The sequence below is a fragment of the Sardina pilchardus genome, chromosome 24 (assembly GCF_963854185.1).
Source record: "Sardina pilchardus chromosome 24, fSarPil1.1, whole genome shotgun sequence".
Taxonomy (NCBI): Eukaryota; Metazoa; Chordata; class Actinopteri; order Clupeiformes; family Clupeidae; genus Sardina; species Sardina pilchardus.
The window spans coordinates 24,791,325-24,808,356 of NC_085017.1; the positions used below are offsets into that span (position 1 = coordinate 24,791,325).

The 17,032-nt window shown below is 40.7% G+C and overlaps 2 protein-coding genes across 3 annotated transcripts in view; one reads left to right on the forward strand and one right to left on the reverse strand.

Annotated features, from left to right (window-relative positions):
* Nucleotides 1–2,179: 2,179 nt before the first annotated feature.
* On the forward strand, nt 2,180–10,082 carry anp32e (acidic (leucine-rich) nuclear phosphoprotein 32 family, member E). 2 transcript variants are annotated; one of them, XM_062529351.1, is made up of 7 exons: nt 2,180–2,349; nt 4,881–5,030; nt 5,842–5,964; nt 6,399–6,561; nt 7,231–7,355; nt 7,603–7,657; nt 8,272–10,082. In XM_062529351.1, exons 1-7 carry the CDS (start codon nt 2,296–2,298, stop codon nt 8,352–8,354), a joined length of 753 nt encoding a protein of 250 aa, XP_062385335.1. In that variant the 5' UTR covers nt 2,180–2,295; the 3' UTR covers nt 8,355–10,082. The 2 variants fall into 2 exon arrangements, with proteins under 2 accessions (XP_062385335.1, XP_062385336.1); XM_062529352.1 differs by having other exon boundaries at nt 6,402–6,561.
* A 1,898-nt stretch (nt 10,083–11,980) lies between these two features.
* Nucleotides 11,981–17,032, reverse strand: part of LOC134072601 (CD209 antigen-like) — a 5,282-nt gene continuing 230 nt past the window's right edge. The window contains exons 1-8 of the mRNA XM_062529370.1: nt 16,865–17,032; nt 16,590–16,652; nt 15,563–15,625; nt 15,077–15,139; nt 14,884–14,946; nt 14,431–14,555; nt 13,943–14,043; nt 11,981–12,732 (exon numbers count right to left, since the gene is read on the reverse strand). The exon at nt 16,865–17,032 is cut by the window's right edge and continues 230 nt beyond it. Of these exons, the coding sequence (XP_062385354.1) occupies nt 12,600–12,732; nt 13,943–14,043; nt 14,431–14,555; nt 14,884–14,946; nt 15,077–15,139; nt 15,563–15,625; nt 16,590–16,652; nt 16,865–17,032 (779 nt within the window). The 3' untranslated portion in view covers nt 11,981–12,599. The remainder of the gene's footprint in view (nt 12,733–13,942; nt 14,044–14,430; nt 14,556–14,883; nt 14,947–15,076; nt 15,140–15,562; nt 15,626–16,589; nt 16,653–16,864) is intronic.

The following is a 17,032-nucleotide window of genomic DNA, read 5'->3' on the forward strand; positions in this document are numbered from 1 at the left end:
GAGGGTAGAGGACCCCCCCCCCCCCCCATAAACCCATACAACCGGGAAAACAAACCCATGCTATAGTTAAGAATAGAAGCTTTGGTGGTTCAACCTCTTTTTACTTAGTAGGCATTCAAATGTAACAAAACACCACAACCACCACACTGGGAAGTAGATGCAATGAATAACGAATAATGAATGCTGTAACATGCTTGGTATTGCATTAACTCGACACCACCAGATGGCCCAACAGAGGTATTTGGCATCCAAGACCCGCCCTCTTCCATTCTCACTAGATTTTGCAAGAAATTGCAACAGAGTTTTGCTACATGTAATAACAGCAGCAGGTTACTTTTTTCCCATGAAAAGTGTGTATTAGATTATGCAGTGAAAGAATCATTGGTGAAGGTGAAGTCATAGATGCGCTTACAGTATTTTTTTGTATTAAGACCTTGTTTTTCTTACAAGCAAAACAGCACAACTGGTGTAACGGTTTATGTCCACATCTGAAATACTTAACATGAGGTGGGAGATTTAATAGTAGGCCTACTTTTCACTTCAATTTCCTACACGAGTCTCTTAATATAGTGTCTCTAAGGCAATTTTAATTCATCATCATGCGAGGCAAATTAAGCCTCATACTTCTATGATAATATTTGTACAACATAGCCACCTTATGCCTGCTCCCTTAACCATTAGTGAGATGTGTTAGGAGTAATCTGGCAAACAACTGAACCATATGGCTCAAACCAAACTTCCCATATGCTCGTAATTTCTTTGTAGAGAGAAAAAAAAGCAATATCTTTTTTACAAACCATCCTTTCAAAACTAGAGTCAAAACTAATGTGGTGTTGGGTATACTCAACATCTTCAGCAAAACAGCAGTTGCTTAAATTGGTTACATTTCTTTGTCCGTATAGAGCGCTGGAACCAGGGGAGTGTTGTAGTCTGGGGCATTGAATATTAACTTACTGAGCGGCAATTTGCTCAAATCAGCTTAGCTGTTTTGTCATGCGATCCTCAGGTCAATGCCGTGTCCCCCCAGTGGTCACTTTGAGTCATAACACACAAACTGGTATTGGCATTTCTTCATGCAGACATATTTTGGAGTACTTGGAATTTGGAAATATGTTTTGTTCTAACAGTTAAGGTATTGGTATCAATAGAATGATTGATTAAACACACTTTCCTACAAGATGTCATCCAATTTACACCGAGAAGACCCATTTCAAGTAACTTTTCACATGTATAAAACTATTAGAAAACCATGACACAATATAAGAAAATGTCCAATGCAAAGGCAATATAGACATATCAAATTGATTTCATTCTCGAATCATGTAATATTCGTATTAAATGTAAACATATCACCGACTGCAGGGGTTGACGGAAGTATTTATTAACCCTTTACATATTATATTCTCCAATCGTTTCGACATCTAGGCAACAGCTGAACAGTCTCTCACTCAACTAATAGTCAAACACGTAGTATCACCCTTGGTCAAATGCACAGGCTTCATCATATGATGCAAGGTTTTGCACAAAGGACTTTGGCCCATGAAACCAATGGAGGCAGCTAAGCGGCATAGCCTATAATACTGCGCAGATGGCGTGGCTCTGTCTCCCTAAGCCCCCGTGCTTGCCTTGGTTCATGGTCAGCCATTTTGTAACAGCTGAAGAAGAATTACATGTTAGATGGGTGAGCTAGTTTGTCTCGAGTGCCTGCTACTGTTCACTTTTAATTTAACTTTACGCGAGCGCAGTGTGATAAGGGTGTCGTTCACTGTTTCGTTTGCGACTCGTAACCAACTTCCCTTGTGCTCTACTTCTCGCACCAGGTTATCGTTGTTGTGACCTTACACCTCGAGTTACAGTCGATTTATGTAATGAGAGAAAATAAAGAGGTTTGCTGCTATAAACCGTAGCTCTCGTCTTAATGCGCCAATGAGAACAAAGGGTAGGTGGAACTGAAGCTTTAAACCTACATATTGATGTTCATAGTAACCAATCCGTATTTACTGCGCGCGCAATTCCCGCCAATCGCCAGACTCTTCATACACCGATTATGTTAATCAGCATGATCTATTTGAATGACAAGATGATCGTGTACTCATATTTCGAAGTGTAAAACAGCACCAATCAGCATATCCAATGGGCGGGACTCAGTAGAGGGGGTTGGGTGCGAAGTATCATGGAGGATCATTTGGAGAACTGAAGCCACGGAAGCGAGCCGAACCGTGGGTCCGTGTCTCAGCCAATATTTGTTTTCATCTTTGACTTTTCCATCCTGTAAATTGTATATTTATTTTGAACATGGAAATGAAAAAGAGGATCAGTTTGGAACTGAGGAACAGGACTCCTGCCGAGGTAAGACGCGGAGACGCTTATTTATTTATTTCGTTTAAGGAATGCAAGATGATGTTCACTTACAACCTGACTGTAGAGTAGACACGGCATACTTGCGAAAGCCGCCTTCAGTGGAATTCTGCTAGAGCACATGGACACCTGAAGGGATGCGAGTACGATCACGTCCCATACAGGAAAGTCTTGCATTGTGGCATTTGCTACTGAAATGACCAGACTACCTTTTTATAAACATTTAGACATGACTTCAGGAGCCAAAGCTGAGCCAATGCAATGAAGTCTATTGTTGACTGGTTGTCCTACCCTCCCTCCTCCTCGATGTGATACATTGTAACAAACCTTCGATGTAGCAGAAGCGCCAGAAGAACCAAATTAGAATATCACCCGGTTTTGTTTACAAATTGAGAAAAGTGACAAATTCAACTTGACAGATCGACAGTTGTTTGAGGCTTGAAAACAATTTTTGCTCTATACTCTATTTTGGTCAAGTTGCTAAACTGTCCAAAAATGATTGGTATGCCTATCATTGAAAATGATGAGAACAACTTTCAATAGCAGACGCCCAAGTAATTTTCCTGTTATTGTCTCACGTATTTCTAGACTATTTTGACGTAATTTGTTCGACGTTTTACCTGCTAACTAAAAGTATAGAAATAGTGCTGTACCACTGTCTCTTCGGTGGAGTTATAATTGCCTACTGAATGGCTTATCGGTCGGCAAGACCGAGTCGCTTCGTCTCCCTTGAGCGGACATTTTACGCTCTCGAGTGAGTTAACTTCGACCTTGTTAATGGCATCAACCATTTCCTTTAATATCGTATTTCCTAATATATCTATTCGAAGCGTTTTCGGTTAGAATAAGCTTGTATTCTGCGATAAGACCTTCGGGTTTTTTTTTTCATACGCAGCATTGCTAAGTGGACTCCTCCGTTGACGACGCGCTCTTCTCTGGCGAGTGAGCGAGCGTAGGAGCTTGTGTCTACAGTGCGCTGTTGAGCCCGTGCAGGCGGGCGGGGAGTGGAAGTCATTTTGTTGCATCAATAGACGAAACTCTTGTCGCGGCATGGTTGAAGCTTCAGTTATTTTTAAGACCATGTCGAGTGCTGAACTTAGACATGCTGTTTAACGAACAGCTGATATCACTTTTGAAAATGGTGTAAGGATAGGCACAAATGCCGTTATACTGGGACCTGTCCGCGCTTTTAAATGGAGTCCATAAAGAAGCTGCACTCTCGCTGGGTGTTCTCTAGATGAAGTGATTATGTAACGCCATCGTACTTGCATTAAATGGCTGCATTCGGGCTTCTCCGTTTATAACCCTTAATTTTGATTTAGTCTCAATTAAATATTTTAGCCAACATATTGGTCTGGTTTCTGAATTGAAGGAATTTGGCAGATGGTGCGGGGGTTACACACAACCTCCCCCCTCCCCCTTCAGTAGATTAGGCTACAGTAAAACCCCCCACCCTTCCGACTCCACTTGCCTATAGGGACGGAAGATTTTCTTCATTCATTCATTTGAATACGTAAAGGCTACTACGAGTGTACGATCGACACAATTTCCTACTGAAAACAGATTTGGCTTGATAGTAGCCTTTGACGTTTCTAATACAGTATTAACCCATGCTGAAACTGTAAGTGTAGTTGCCGAAGAATCCAGAGAGAACGATTGCAGCTGACCATTAAATATTCCCGCGTGCAGGTATGGAGCGTTGCCGCCCACATCTCTGCTTTGTTTCCTTACTTAACTGACCGGAGGCGTCGTTAAATGTATCAGGATTGTATTGCCCCTCGAGTGTTCAAAGTGTTGTATACAATAACGGACAAATCTGACAAAACTCTTTTGTATCATCATCTTCCACTGGCTCTAAAATCATGGCCCATATTTTTGTTTTAGCTAGGTCGAATATGATAAGTGATGCACAATTAAGAAATTAGAGACACAATTGTAAGCTATGTGTATATAGGCCCCAAATAGACAACTTGTATAACCGACTGTTTTGAACATTTGATCCATCTTTGGTAATGGATGCCAAACGTAATTATCAACTGCCCCCTTTACTTAATAGAACTTATGCCTCTCTTTTTCTGATGAGCTCATGCAATAGCCTATTTTTAGGATAAAAGGAACAAATGTCTTTTGCCATATTTACTACATTGTTTCCTCAGACACAATGCAGCTGAGTTTAGACATCTGCATGGTTGTTGTTTAAAATGTCCTACATGATATATTGAGACATGCTGCCTGAGCAGGTCTGAATATATATATATACACATACACAGTATTTAATTAGTAGTAATGTGTGTGTGTGTGTGTGTGTGTGTGTGTGTATACACACACTCCCCCCCCCCCCCCCCCCCCCCCCCCATTTAATTAGTAGTTAATGCTCGGCAAGCTATTCTTCCAAAAGTAGATCAACAGGCTTGTTTGGCAGATGAATTATGTAAGAATACTGTGCAGTAGAACTTAACCCTGATACTGACCATAAGTGTGAGGATGTCCAGTAGGCATAACACTTCACTCTGCTGTTCTAGGTGGCAGAGCTTGTGGTGGACAACTGCCGCTCCAGCGATGGTGAGGTGGAGGGTCTCACTGACGACTTCAAGGAGCTGGAGTTCCTCAGCATGGTCAACGTGGGCCTGACCTCCCTGGCCAAGTTGCCCTCACTGCCCAAACTGCGGAAGGTGAGCATAAACTCATCACACAGAGGACAGACTTGTGCTCACAAATGAGTATCAGTTAAGACATGGTGTAACACAATTTATTAAATAAGGGCAGTCAGTTCAAGTTTAGCCCTCACCTCTATCTTGCAACATTAAGTGAAAAAAATTCCAGCCTCTAGATCCTGATCCAGATCTTAAAATCATATAGAGGCATATTAAAATCAATCAGAGGCCCCAAGATATGATGACCCTCTACCTTTTAGGAACACTTGAAGTGAATCAAACCAGTTAGTTTCTAAGTTATGTGAGCAGGCATACACGCAGAGACAGACAGACTGATTATTATGGCTGAGCATTACTTCATAAACCTAATACAATCAGCCGTCTCCTTGTTTGTAATATAGTTCTGTTTATCTGTCGGGATGCCTTCATCTCCAGTTTCAGAACTTTGGACAGCTCCTCTTAAGTTGGAACTGCTGCTGCGTAACTATGCTACTATATTGAACCTTACCTTATAACAGTGCTGTATTCAGTTGATGTCCTTCATCTGAACTTGCAAGCACAATGCTGCCCATTCATGGCATACTGAACAAACAAGAACAACCAACATTAAGTGAACTATATAGTTATTAATACATCTATTAACAGTTTCAGCACCACGGACAGCTCCCCTCACCTTCCCTGTCCACTGTGATAAAAGTTCAGAACCCTGTTGCATACTTTTGTTTTCATTGTCTGTCTATGACTAAGCACGTTAGACCACAACAATGATGCGTCTGTTAAGAATAAATGATAACTAGACTGATTACTGATGGTGTTTATTTTTCCTCAGCTGGAGCTGAGCGACAACAATATCTCGGGAGGACTGGAGACTCTGTCAGAGAAATGCCCCAACCTGACGTACCTGAACCTGAGCGGGAACAAGATCAAAGAGCTCAGCACGGTGGAGGCACTGGTAAGAGATTGGAGAGATACGATGAAAACAAAATGCAAAGTATCGCTGCAGGCATTGCCACAGTCATATAATCAATTACGGTAGTATTATACCGTAATACATACAAAGAGTCTGCACAATTGTGTCAGTGGAATTAGTTTGGCAAAGCTTTCATATGCAGCGCTACACTTCTTTTTTAACTGGATGGAAGTGGGAGGGGACACCTTTCTGAGCAGGATATTCAGAAGCAGCTCCCATTTACAGTGCCCTACAGAGCTCTATTTCCTTTCTTCCAGACCCACTTACCAAGATTGTTTTGATGTGACATCTTTAAATATTAATACATTTATGGAGGCTTTCACAACTTAAACCACGGAGATATCTGACCATTTGACCATGAACTCTCTGTCTCTCTCTCTCTCTCTCTCTCTCTCTCTCTCTCTCTCTCTCTACAGCAGAACCTAAAGAACTTGAAGAGCCTGGACCTGTTCAACTGCGAGATCACCACACTGGAGGAGTACAGGGAGAGCATCTTCGAGCTTCTGCCTCAAGTTGTGTACCTGGACGGCTTCGACGCGGAAGACAACGAGGCCCCAGACTCCGAGGCCGATGACGACGGTACGAATCAAGCGAGCGAGTTAGAGCAGGCAGAGTGGCCTCAAATTGGAACTTTGTCCCTGTGCCGTAGCCTACAGTCCATAATATGCCACCTGAGCACATGACGCAAATGAGAAAAGGTGCCAAATGAGTACAGAGAGGGTTAAAGCGGAGCGAGAGGCGCAAACGTTCGACCATTTCCGCGTTCTGTTTCACAAAGGGGAGGGGGGGGTGAAATCCCCCTTTAAGCAGACATAGAAAGTGACGTTACATTTGAACTGAGCTGCTTACCGATCGATTTACCACTATGACGTCTTTCCTTAAGCAGACAGGAACTATTCGAATTTTGCTTCCATTGAGATGCATTATGTTGCTCTATCTTGTCAGTAATGAAGGATCTTTGATGAGTAGCATTGACATTCAAAACATAGAGGGGTGGTGGAGGAAGGTGGTTTAATATGATGAAGAAAAGATGATGATGTTTTCTAGTTGCTGTTATATATGACAGTAGCATAATGTGTTAATAGTGCTTTTCTCATCACAAGGATTGTGAATGGTATCAAGATATGGATGCTGTGGAAGGCTTACACATTATAACACTTCATAAACCTAATACAATTAGCCGTCTCATTAATTGTGTCTCACACATTAAAAGCATTAATCATGTTTTATGATGAACTGTGTAAACAGATGACGATGAGGATGGAGAGGAAGGGACAGGTCCCTTGGGTGACTATGATGATGAAGATGATGATGATGAGGGCTCGGAAGGTGGAGAGGTCGGGCTGTCATACCTGACAAAAGAGGGCATTCAGGTGAGTGCTTCCTTTTGCCTAATGCAGACATGTCTATTGGTTCAACACCAAAATTGCAATTACAATATCTTATTGATCATGGAAAAGCATCCTTATTTTCACGTATTATTGCTCCCATTTAAGTTACGCATAACAGATATTGAATCTAAGCATTCGATTGTTTTGCATAAGTAATGGTCTTTTATTTGAGCTCTGAAGAGCTATGTGTGTATTGCTTTTACATTGACACTTTCTCTTTTTCGACCAGGATGAAGACGATGATGATGATTATGTGGAAGAAGAGGAAGAGGAGGCGGGAGAGGGTGAGTATTTGAAAATGGCAGAGCAAACACTTTCGACAGATTCGGGCTTTGACATTGACCTTTTATTGATAGATATCGCTTCCAGACCAGCCATTGAAACGAGTTGGTCTCCTCGGTGTAATGACTGATTCCGTAGACACTTTTATTGATTCACTTAGTCAAAGCAGGTTGACTCCTATTGATCCCTGCTGTTGCCAAGTGTGAGGTGTATTGATCTGACACTGAACCAAGCACTTTAGCCCATGGGTTGCAATCGATGGTCTTTAACAGCGCGCACCACATGTGAAACTCTCCTGTCCTTACCCGGCCCCTCCATGATTCTGCTGTAGGGTCACCATTATAATATACTATATATTATTATATGTCACCTAAACAAGCTTTAAAATTTATCACTCACAGCTATCTGCAATCCTGTCAGTCATGCGTAGATATAGTGATGCCAAAATATACAGATTCCATTATACACGCTTTGGAATCATGCTATACATGTGACGTCAGGTCCATTGCAGTAGTGGCACAAAAGAGGTTGTGAGACTGATTCATGATGTGGTCGGTGGGTGAGAGGCTTAGTTGATCTGTCTGCTGAGAGTGCAACTGTACACCGTGCTTTGCAGAGGGGGCCGGAGTCCGCGGAGAGAAGAGGAAGAGGGCCGCAGAAGACGAGGGAGAGGATGATGACGATGACGACGACGACTAGTCCTTCTTCCGAGGAGCTTCAGAACCCACATCCAAGCTGTTAGAGCAACCATGAAAAAGAGCGTGATCTTGCAGATTGTTTTTCTCTTTGTATACCATAGATATCACTGTAGAAGCTAAGTGTTTTCCTTTTGATATATAAAAATATATATTATAATATATATTATATAATATACTATTTGAAATAAGGAGAGGTTTAACTGATAAGTCATTTATAACCATTCCAGCTGTAATGTCCCAACCCGAGTAGTTTGTCAGTGGGTTCATGATAGGGGGGTGGGTGTGGGTGGAGGGGTGGGGGGGTTGAGTTTGTGTTTTCAAACCAGCTTGTGGTTCATGAGTTCATTTTACCAGCTGCACAAAAGATGCAGAAACAGGGAGACAAACACAAAAGAACACGACAACTCAGAATCCTCCAGCAGGCTTTCAGCGCCGCCGTCGGTCCGGAGCTTCAAAACCTTTCAGAGACTTTTATTCTGAAAGCATCTCCAAGGACACGCCGAGCCCCGCCCCTTCACTCATCTACCTCTGGGGGCTGCTGCTCCGTCCACCCAACGGGAGTAGCGAGCCAATCATCCCCTGCCATCTCCCCCCCCCCCCCACTGGGCAGAAACGGACACTTGGGATGGATGCTGAACCAAGTTCCTACCACCTGACAGTTACCCTGGTCTTCTCCTCAGAGCATCTTTTGTATAGGATTCGCTCCGCTTGATCCAGAAAACGCTACTCTCTGATAGATTATAGTGATGTGTTATGACAGTAGTAGAATTCCCAGACAAATTACGCTGTTTCATAAACCTACACAGGTAAAGGGCAGTAATGTAATGTGAGTCTAAAAGTCATCCCACCAGAAACTCGAGGTGGAGTTTAAATGCATAACAAAAAAAAATGGGGGGGTGGGGATGGTTGTCCTACCTGAAATGTCGTACCTTTAGTAGCTCAGTGTCAGGGCTAACATGCAAGTGACGTCGTCAGCTCCTATATCTTTATAGAACGGGACACAATCTGCTCTTTGTAAAGCAAACAAATAAACACAAACAACACCTGTTTCTGTTGAGGGGTGTTATTCAAACTCAATCAGAAAGCAGTTTAATCCCCACACCTGTTCTCTGTTAACATTGTACAATAAGACCATTCAACACCATTTTTTTAGAATGAAAACTTGACTGCTGATACTTTACTAATGACGTTTTAGAGGTTTAAACTGCTTTGTTATGGGATTAGTGATCACCCCTGGGTAATGGAAAAAAATGGTTAGTTTGTGATTTTTTTTTCTTATTATTTTACAAAGTAAGAATGGTAATCTTTTAATCTATTGTTCGTATGGCAATATGTATATAGTATCTGTTCCATCAGTTTTTGTGTGTATTTTTTTAATCTTCTTGTGTTTGAATTCAAAGCACAGGTCAGAGGGGCAAAAGTTAGACCCTGCACTCTCAGCGTCCCCTCTCTTTTTGGTCCTTTGGCTGTTGTGAGAGTTTTTGTGTTTGGCGTTTTTGTGTGCTGTAAACCTCTTCAGAGGGTGTTTTTTTGGAATAAAAAAAATCCACCTAAAAGATGAGCTTTATATAAATCATTTTCATTCTTAAGTTATTATGCACCTGTCACCATGCCAACACAGAGGCCTTTAATGAAGTTGACCCAGTTTACAGCCTTGTTAACCGTGTTCTGTGAAACTGGGACATTAAAGTTGTGAGATGTTTCAATAATAAAAACTTGAATGATTTGATGACATTTACAATCATGTATTATATGCATTAAAGGTTTGAGCGTAACAGCTCACTTGAATTTAGCTTCAAAGAGTCTGTGCAAAAGTTGACAAAGACCCCTTTGTTTGGAATAGGGTCTTCAAATCCAAAAGTGTACTGCAGTACTGTCACATAAAACAACATTAGAATAAAAAACTAGAAAAACCATTGAGGCCAAACATCCAGACATAGGCATTTATTTGAAACTATTTGTTGCACTAAAGCAAGGACAGTTTCCTCACATATCAAAGGCTCCTAAATCAGTTGGAAGAGCCATGTCCGATATTGTAATGTGTGTGAAACATGAGCAAAGGGGTCAGTTGACTGCCCCCTGGCGTACGTTAGTATTGACCTTCACGGCAGCGCGCCTGCTGTGCGCTAAATATTACACACGGCTGCCATCTGTGGAGCCTGTGTACGTAAGCGCTTAATAATTCATGATGCTAAGGCTTCTCAGAACACACTAAGAGAGGGGGGCGGGGCCAGTGTGTCTGACCAAGTGGAACAGAACAGAAAGAGTTGCCGTGGAGATGTTCATGAATAATTCATGAGCGACAGGGCATCATTCAATTGGCCACCCACTGGAGGTGGGATTACAGTATCATGGGTGGAGTCTCGTTAGTTATTCATGAGTGACAGTTCTGTGTGCTCTATAGCACTTAATCGACATGTTGTTTGGTATGCTTAAGACAAGACCGACAAGGCTATACGTTGGTCTGAGTTGCTACACCTAGTGAACTCTGTGTACAGATCACTTCAGTGCTTAGAAGGTGACAGAAGACGGGTACTAAGAGGAAATCAGACGCAATGGACAAAATTATACAAAGTTTTTTTTATACATTAGTAAACTATGAACTCTGCAAAGTTATAGGTGACCTTGTGTTAAGTCAACATAAAACTACAGTATGTGACTAAACTCTTCTCCTAGAGAGTAGGCTAAATGGTGTAAGGACAGTGTTACTTTCCCAGTAGTCGCTGAAAACATCAGAAAACTACAGAGAAATGGTCATCATCGCCCGTAAGGACTAAACTACGTCCTTTGTTGTAACCCTCACCCCTAGTCAGCCCATCTATCTTGTCTGCATGCGCCTTGACAGTTTGGCATGCTTCAGATAGCTTTTAACCCTGTGACACTTGGCGTCTCAGCTATGTCAGCAATGCAAACATCTCTCCAGCAGGCATCATCCCCCTGGTTTCAGCTTTCAGCGCCTGCCAGGCCCTCCTGGTGACAGGCAATACGCTTGGATCATCTTAAAGCACAGCTGGTCTTTGGGTTGTGTTAGAGAGTCTGCCACGCAGACTAGGGCTGTCTCCTTTCAAAGAGCGCCATTGACAAAAAATGCTTCCGGGTTGAAGTCACTGAAAACTGAAGTTTGTAGCCAAGGGGCAAGAAAGATGTTCAAAAGTGAACTTCGAGCAACAATGTATCTAATGAATGACATTATACCTATAGAGCATCAATGACATTGAATCTTAGTTAAACTAAGTTAATAAATGCAAATTTAATAAGCAACACAAAAGGTTAATATGGGGTCCCTCTGTGGTGTCTATACCAGCCAAGGGATCCAGGGTTTGAAAAATGTTGAAAGCCTCTGACATAACATAGCATAGGAATAGTTAAATTAGTAATTTCAGGGTTATTCCAATCCAGGATGGGGACTGGGGCATTCCGCCCAGTCCCTGTGACACCTGTTTATACACTTGCATGACTGGATCTCTATTTTAAAAGCAGTAGTCAGAGATGCCAAATAAATATAGCTTTAGCTTCAAAACACAATCTCTGAAGTAGTTTGAATCTCAGAAAACACAGCAGCAACTAGATGATCAACCAGATGATTAATTCTTTACATTTTGAAATAATACATACTTACACTTTTTTTATTTATCAAAAATCATCTTTATATGGTATTTTTTACAAAGTCGTGAGATCTGACAACTTGTAGCATACATGCCTTATGCAGGCTACCCACCTCATTGCTACTGGCATGACTATGACCTTAATGGTAAATATCACCAACAGATGGCACTGTGGGCCACAACAATACAAGACATAAATACAAAGACATTCCTCAACTACAATGGGAAACTACACTTGATATAAAAGCAGAGGATTCATACACGTGTTATATCATCGATACGAGCTTTGATCAACTCATTCATCACAACACATTCATCTTCCCTATATCTGTTCTAGCTCACCTAAATGATTTCAGTAGAAGCATAGGGATGCAAAGTGACTGACCGGCATATGTTACAAAGTGTGGCAAACTAATACTGTACATGGACCGTCTTTGAGCCCTTTTTAAGTCATCGTTCTCATGTAGACAAAACATCACTCCATGAAATATAGCTGAAAACAAACCATTTTGTTGATTTACTATTCTAACAAATATATACATTGTACAAGGCAAACAAGGCAATACTGAAATTCATTTTTAAAAAAGGTAATGCATAGAAAAGATATGCTGTTTCACTGTAAGAAAAAGAGAACATTCGTTTTACATTTCGCATATCCACAGTAGTTTTCTGTCACATTTTTCATCATTCCATGTTTCTAGACGGTTGGTTCTGTCCCAGATCACGACACAGTCCTGGCCTTTATAATTGTTAGGCTGATCTATGGCCCAGTACCTACACAGGGAACCAAAAATGGACAGGAATCAATAGAAAGAAGTCATAGAAAACTATTCAAAATAACAGAAGAATGCATTTGTGTAGGCCTATGAATGCATACAGGCACAGCGTCAGTGTGTGTGTGTGTTTTTGTACTACAGTTTTTTACAATCACTTTGCTACTATTTTCAGAACCTTTATGTCATTTTTCACAACTCTAGACACAAAACTCACAACCAATGATCAAAATGCACATTTTTCAAAACTCTAACCCTTTTCTCAATTGCTTGGATACAATACACATACAACTTAGATCATTTGTTCATTCAACAAAACTCACCTGTTCAATATGATACAACTTAACATCAAAGTACTACTATTTCAAAAGGCAATTCACTTACATTTCCTTACATTGATCTAACTATCAATTGATACAACTGCTCAAAATGATAAGTAACTGTTGCATTACTCTTATGCAGTTGTATGGAAACACGAAACAGACACACAATCTTCCATGTTTACTGCAAATCATGAAAGTTTCAAGATACTGTAACGAGATTCATTGTCACCAATTAGCGTGGAGTATGAACCAATTAGACTACAATATCCATGGATGTAGCCTAATATTTTATATCTTTATATAAAAATATATATATTTTTCATATTTTATATTTTCATCAGGCTGTCTTTTCTTTTCTATTACTTTGCATCAATATATTACAAACTTTGATCAATGATTCCACTGTGTCTGTAGTATTCTCTCTACTACTGCAGTACTTTTACAGAGATGTGTTTACTGTACTGTTCCTGTAGTACCATAATGAAACCTGTATCACCTATTTTGTTCTACAATATCTAATGATTGTACGAACAATGACACAATGAAACTATCGGTTGCTTGTGTGCGGGTGATCTATAGTTATGTTTCAGTGGTATTTCACAGTAAATTTGTTTTTTGAACCAATGATTGTGCAATTGCAAGATTTCTTTGAAGATGTGAATGTACGATCCAATGTTTTGAACATTAGAGGGCCTGTGTTACAAGTGATAACCGTTTTGAGTTTTGTGTCTAGAGTTTTGAAAAATGACATCAAGGTTCTGAAAATAGTAGCAAAGTAATTGTAAAAAACTGTATCATGTAATTCTTTCAGAAAGTTGGTCTTTCATTTTTGCATGTGAAGTGAAAGAATAGAGGACATTTGATGAGGTTTGAGTGCATTGGTCTTACGTCTCAGTTAGGTTGGTATTGTCCACCCATGTCCACACACCCTCTGTATCCCTATCACTGAGGCCAATCCAGGCCTGCATAGCAAGTCCAGCAATAAACAGCTGTGTAGGGAGGTGAAAGTGATGATGTTAGAGCATCACGTTTGCTACGGTGTCATCATAATAGTGATATTGCTTATATTATGTTTCCTTCTTGGGCTTTCAATTAACAATAGATAGTGACGATAGTGACAAAAAGTGAATGTAACAGAGATGCAGTGGTATCAGAAAATTACTCAAATTAGACTCGAACCTGGCGACCCATGGGCACTTGGATCCAAGTGTGGTAAGGATACTAACCAATAGTACCACAGCACTCCCCATATAGCAGTTTATTCTTAAATTAGTTTTAATCTTGTCCTTGTGGGAAGTCTGTGATAACATTATGCACACACACACACACACACACACACACACACACACACACACACACACACACACACAATTCACCTGTTCTTCCCGGCTGTTTATCACTACAAGGTCTGCCCCTCTGTTTTTGCAGTCCTGTCGGCTATCACTCCAGTTCCTCTTCTGTTTGGACAGGTAGTACCAGGTGGGTTCAAAGTAATGCCATCCTGACAGAGACAGATACAAACAGTATTCCCACATACAGCTTCTGTCAAATGTATCCATCTATCTATCTATCTATCTATCTATCTATCTATCTATTTATCTCTCTACCGGTATCCATCTATTGATCACAAGCATTATATTAACATCATACAAAAACAATTATTTAAAAAGTCGAGAATGTCTCTTGGGGAAATTGTGGAACACATAAAGCTTGACCTTCAATATTGATCTAATTTCTCATCTGGAGTGTGGCAAACCAATGTTAAACCACAGAATATTATTCATGAGATGGCTGTGCACACTTTTACCAAATCACATGCCTCTACTCACCCATGCCAAAGAGCTTCTCTTCATACTTTCCGTTAATGTGAGTGAGGTTATGTTCACGGATCACTGTGAAACAAACAATTTTCTCATCAATATATTTTACATTTTGCATAAAGTTGTACATATTTTAGAGAAAGTTACACATTTTTTGTTGTCATGTCTTCAACTCGTTATGACAGCAATCTCCAAGACATACTCATCTGAGAAAGCCTCCTCTGGACATCCTCCTCCTGCTCAGCTAATATCCTATTTCTCTGGTCTGAGATGTGAAAAACACACTAGTTATCAACAAAGGAAGAAAAATGTGATACCTTCCCATTTGAACACCTCTCCTGTGGCGTTCGTACACATTCACTTTAGACTATATGAATAATTATGAACACATTCACAAATGGTTATAAAGTATCCCTGCCTGAGAATGATGAACAAAACTCTAAGTGATCATTAAAAAAAATACCAGCGTATGATCAAAAATATGTCTACACTCATAAAGCATTACAATGTTATAACATAAGCCCGTAACATTTGAAGTGTTATAATGCAGTACTTAGCACTTCACTTCATAACCTATTATGAATGTGTTTATACTGCTTTATGGATCTTGGGCTCAGAGAAAGTGCTGCCAGAATATGTTCCATGAGCATTTTGGCCCTCACAGTGTTTGTTGTCATTGTGGTCTCACCCAGTTCAGAAATGTTTGATTGTAGTCTCTTTTTCTCCTCAGTCAAGTTTCTTTGAATATTGTCTGTGGATAACAATACAAGTGAAGACTCACTTACTCAAATTTTCCTCAGCAAGTCTTGTGTGGTATGCGACATGCATGTTTAGTGAATAAGGTGAGAGAACTCATCCCCCTCACTCAAAATTTAAACAAAGCTTCTAAGCTGCTCCATTCTAGCCTGGCAAGGGTGCGTCTAGATTTCTAGGCTAGCTCCTTTCACCATTGGTATACTATTAGATCCGTGCACACCAAATTGATTGACATACAAAAAGATGCATATAGGATCCATCCAAGGAACAAGAATGACTGAGAGGAAGTGAATCTTTCACACGCCAAGAAACTACCTCAGAGCATTTGTGTGGATAATTGCAGTTAGCAGAATGTGAAGATGATAGTGGAAAGATTTACACTGAACATGTCCACAAAAAAGGATCGAAAGAGAAGGATAGCTTCAATTATGTTACTGGAGCAATCAATCCAGATGGAGTTAGCCAAAAGGAAAAGGTATACAAAAGCAATATGTTTAACAGCAACTGCAGAGATGCTGAACAAAGACTCGCCATTTGAAGTGCTAAATACACACAATCATGGGGGGAAAAGTCTCAAAGGTGCTTTCTCCAGGGGTGTTAGCACTGCCTCTACATATCAGAGCACTGAAAAGACTTTCTAAATGATTCTCTCCAGAAGGATCACCTTTGAATCGCTCTGGATTGAGCAAAGTGAGTCTCCGGTGTTTGAACTGGAGAGGACCTGTCTATCTCACGGAGGTGTTAGATGGGAGAGATCATAAGCAGGGAGCGGAGGCCCCTGTGCAAACAAGCCCAAAATGTCTCAAGATGGAAACAAGCTCAGGTCTGTGAGCTCCACTTTAAAAAGCTGTTCTGGTTACAGTCAATATCAATGTCAATTTATTAGTATTTTCTTTTTTTTTTTTTTTTTTTTTTTTAATGCATAAAAGCAACTGCTTATCTATGATTTTTTTGCTCACCCAGATCAGATAGTCTTCTCTCGAGTTTAGTCTTCTCTCCTGTCAGGTCATGCTTCAGTCTGTCTGCATGGTCACAGAAACCACCCAATCAGTTGTGCTGAAATTTTACTTGAAAAAGCACAAGTAAGCAGTATATTTCACATCATGCATCTCAGCTGACGTGTAACCAAGCGTATAGGACCAACTGATTCTAGAATGGATAGGAATGCATTAACAGAAACGGAACAGTTCTAATCGCTGCTATTGACCATCTGACCATCTGACCACTCACTCACCTAGCTGGTAGAGCTTTTTCTGCAGTGTCTCTCGCTCCCTGGTCATGTTGATGTAGTTCTGCTGAAGCTGATCTCTTTGCATGTTATTCTTGGCCAGCACCAGCACGACCACCAGCAGGACAGCACAAGGCAGTCCCAGACACAGAATGTGCCCCCACGCCTGCTTGC

Coding starts and splice junctions, on each gene's coding strand:
- anp32e (XM_062529351.1), top strand. CDS start 2,296: ATGGAAATGAAAAAGAGGATCAGTTTGGAACTGAGGAACAGGACTCCT. Junction 2,350..4,880: donor GGAACAGGACTCCTGCCGAG/GTAAGACGCGGA, acceptor CTGCTGTTCTAG/GTGGCAGAGCTTGTGGTGGA. Junction 5,031..5,841: donor CACTGCCCAAACTGCGGAAG/GTGAGCATAAAC, acceptor ATTTTTCCTCAG/CTGGAGCTGAGCGACAACAA.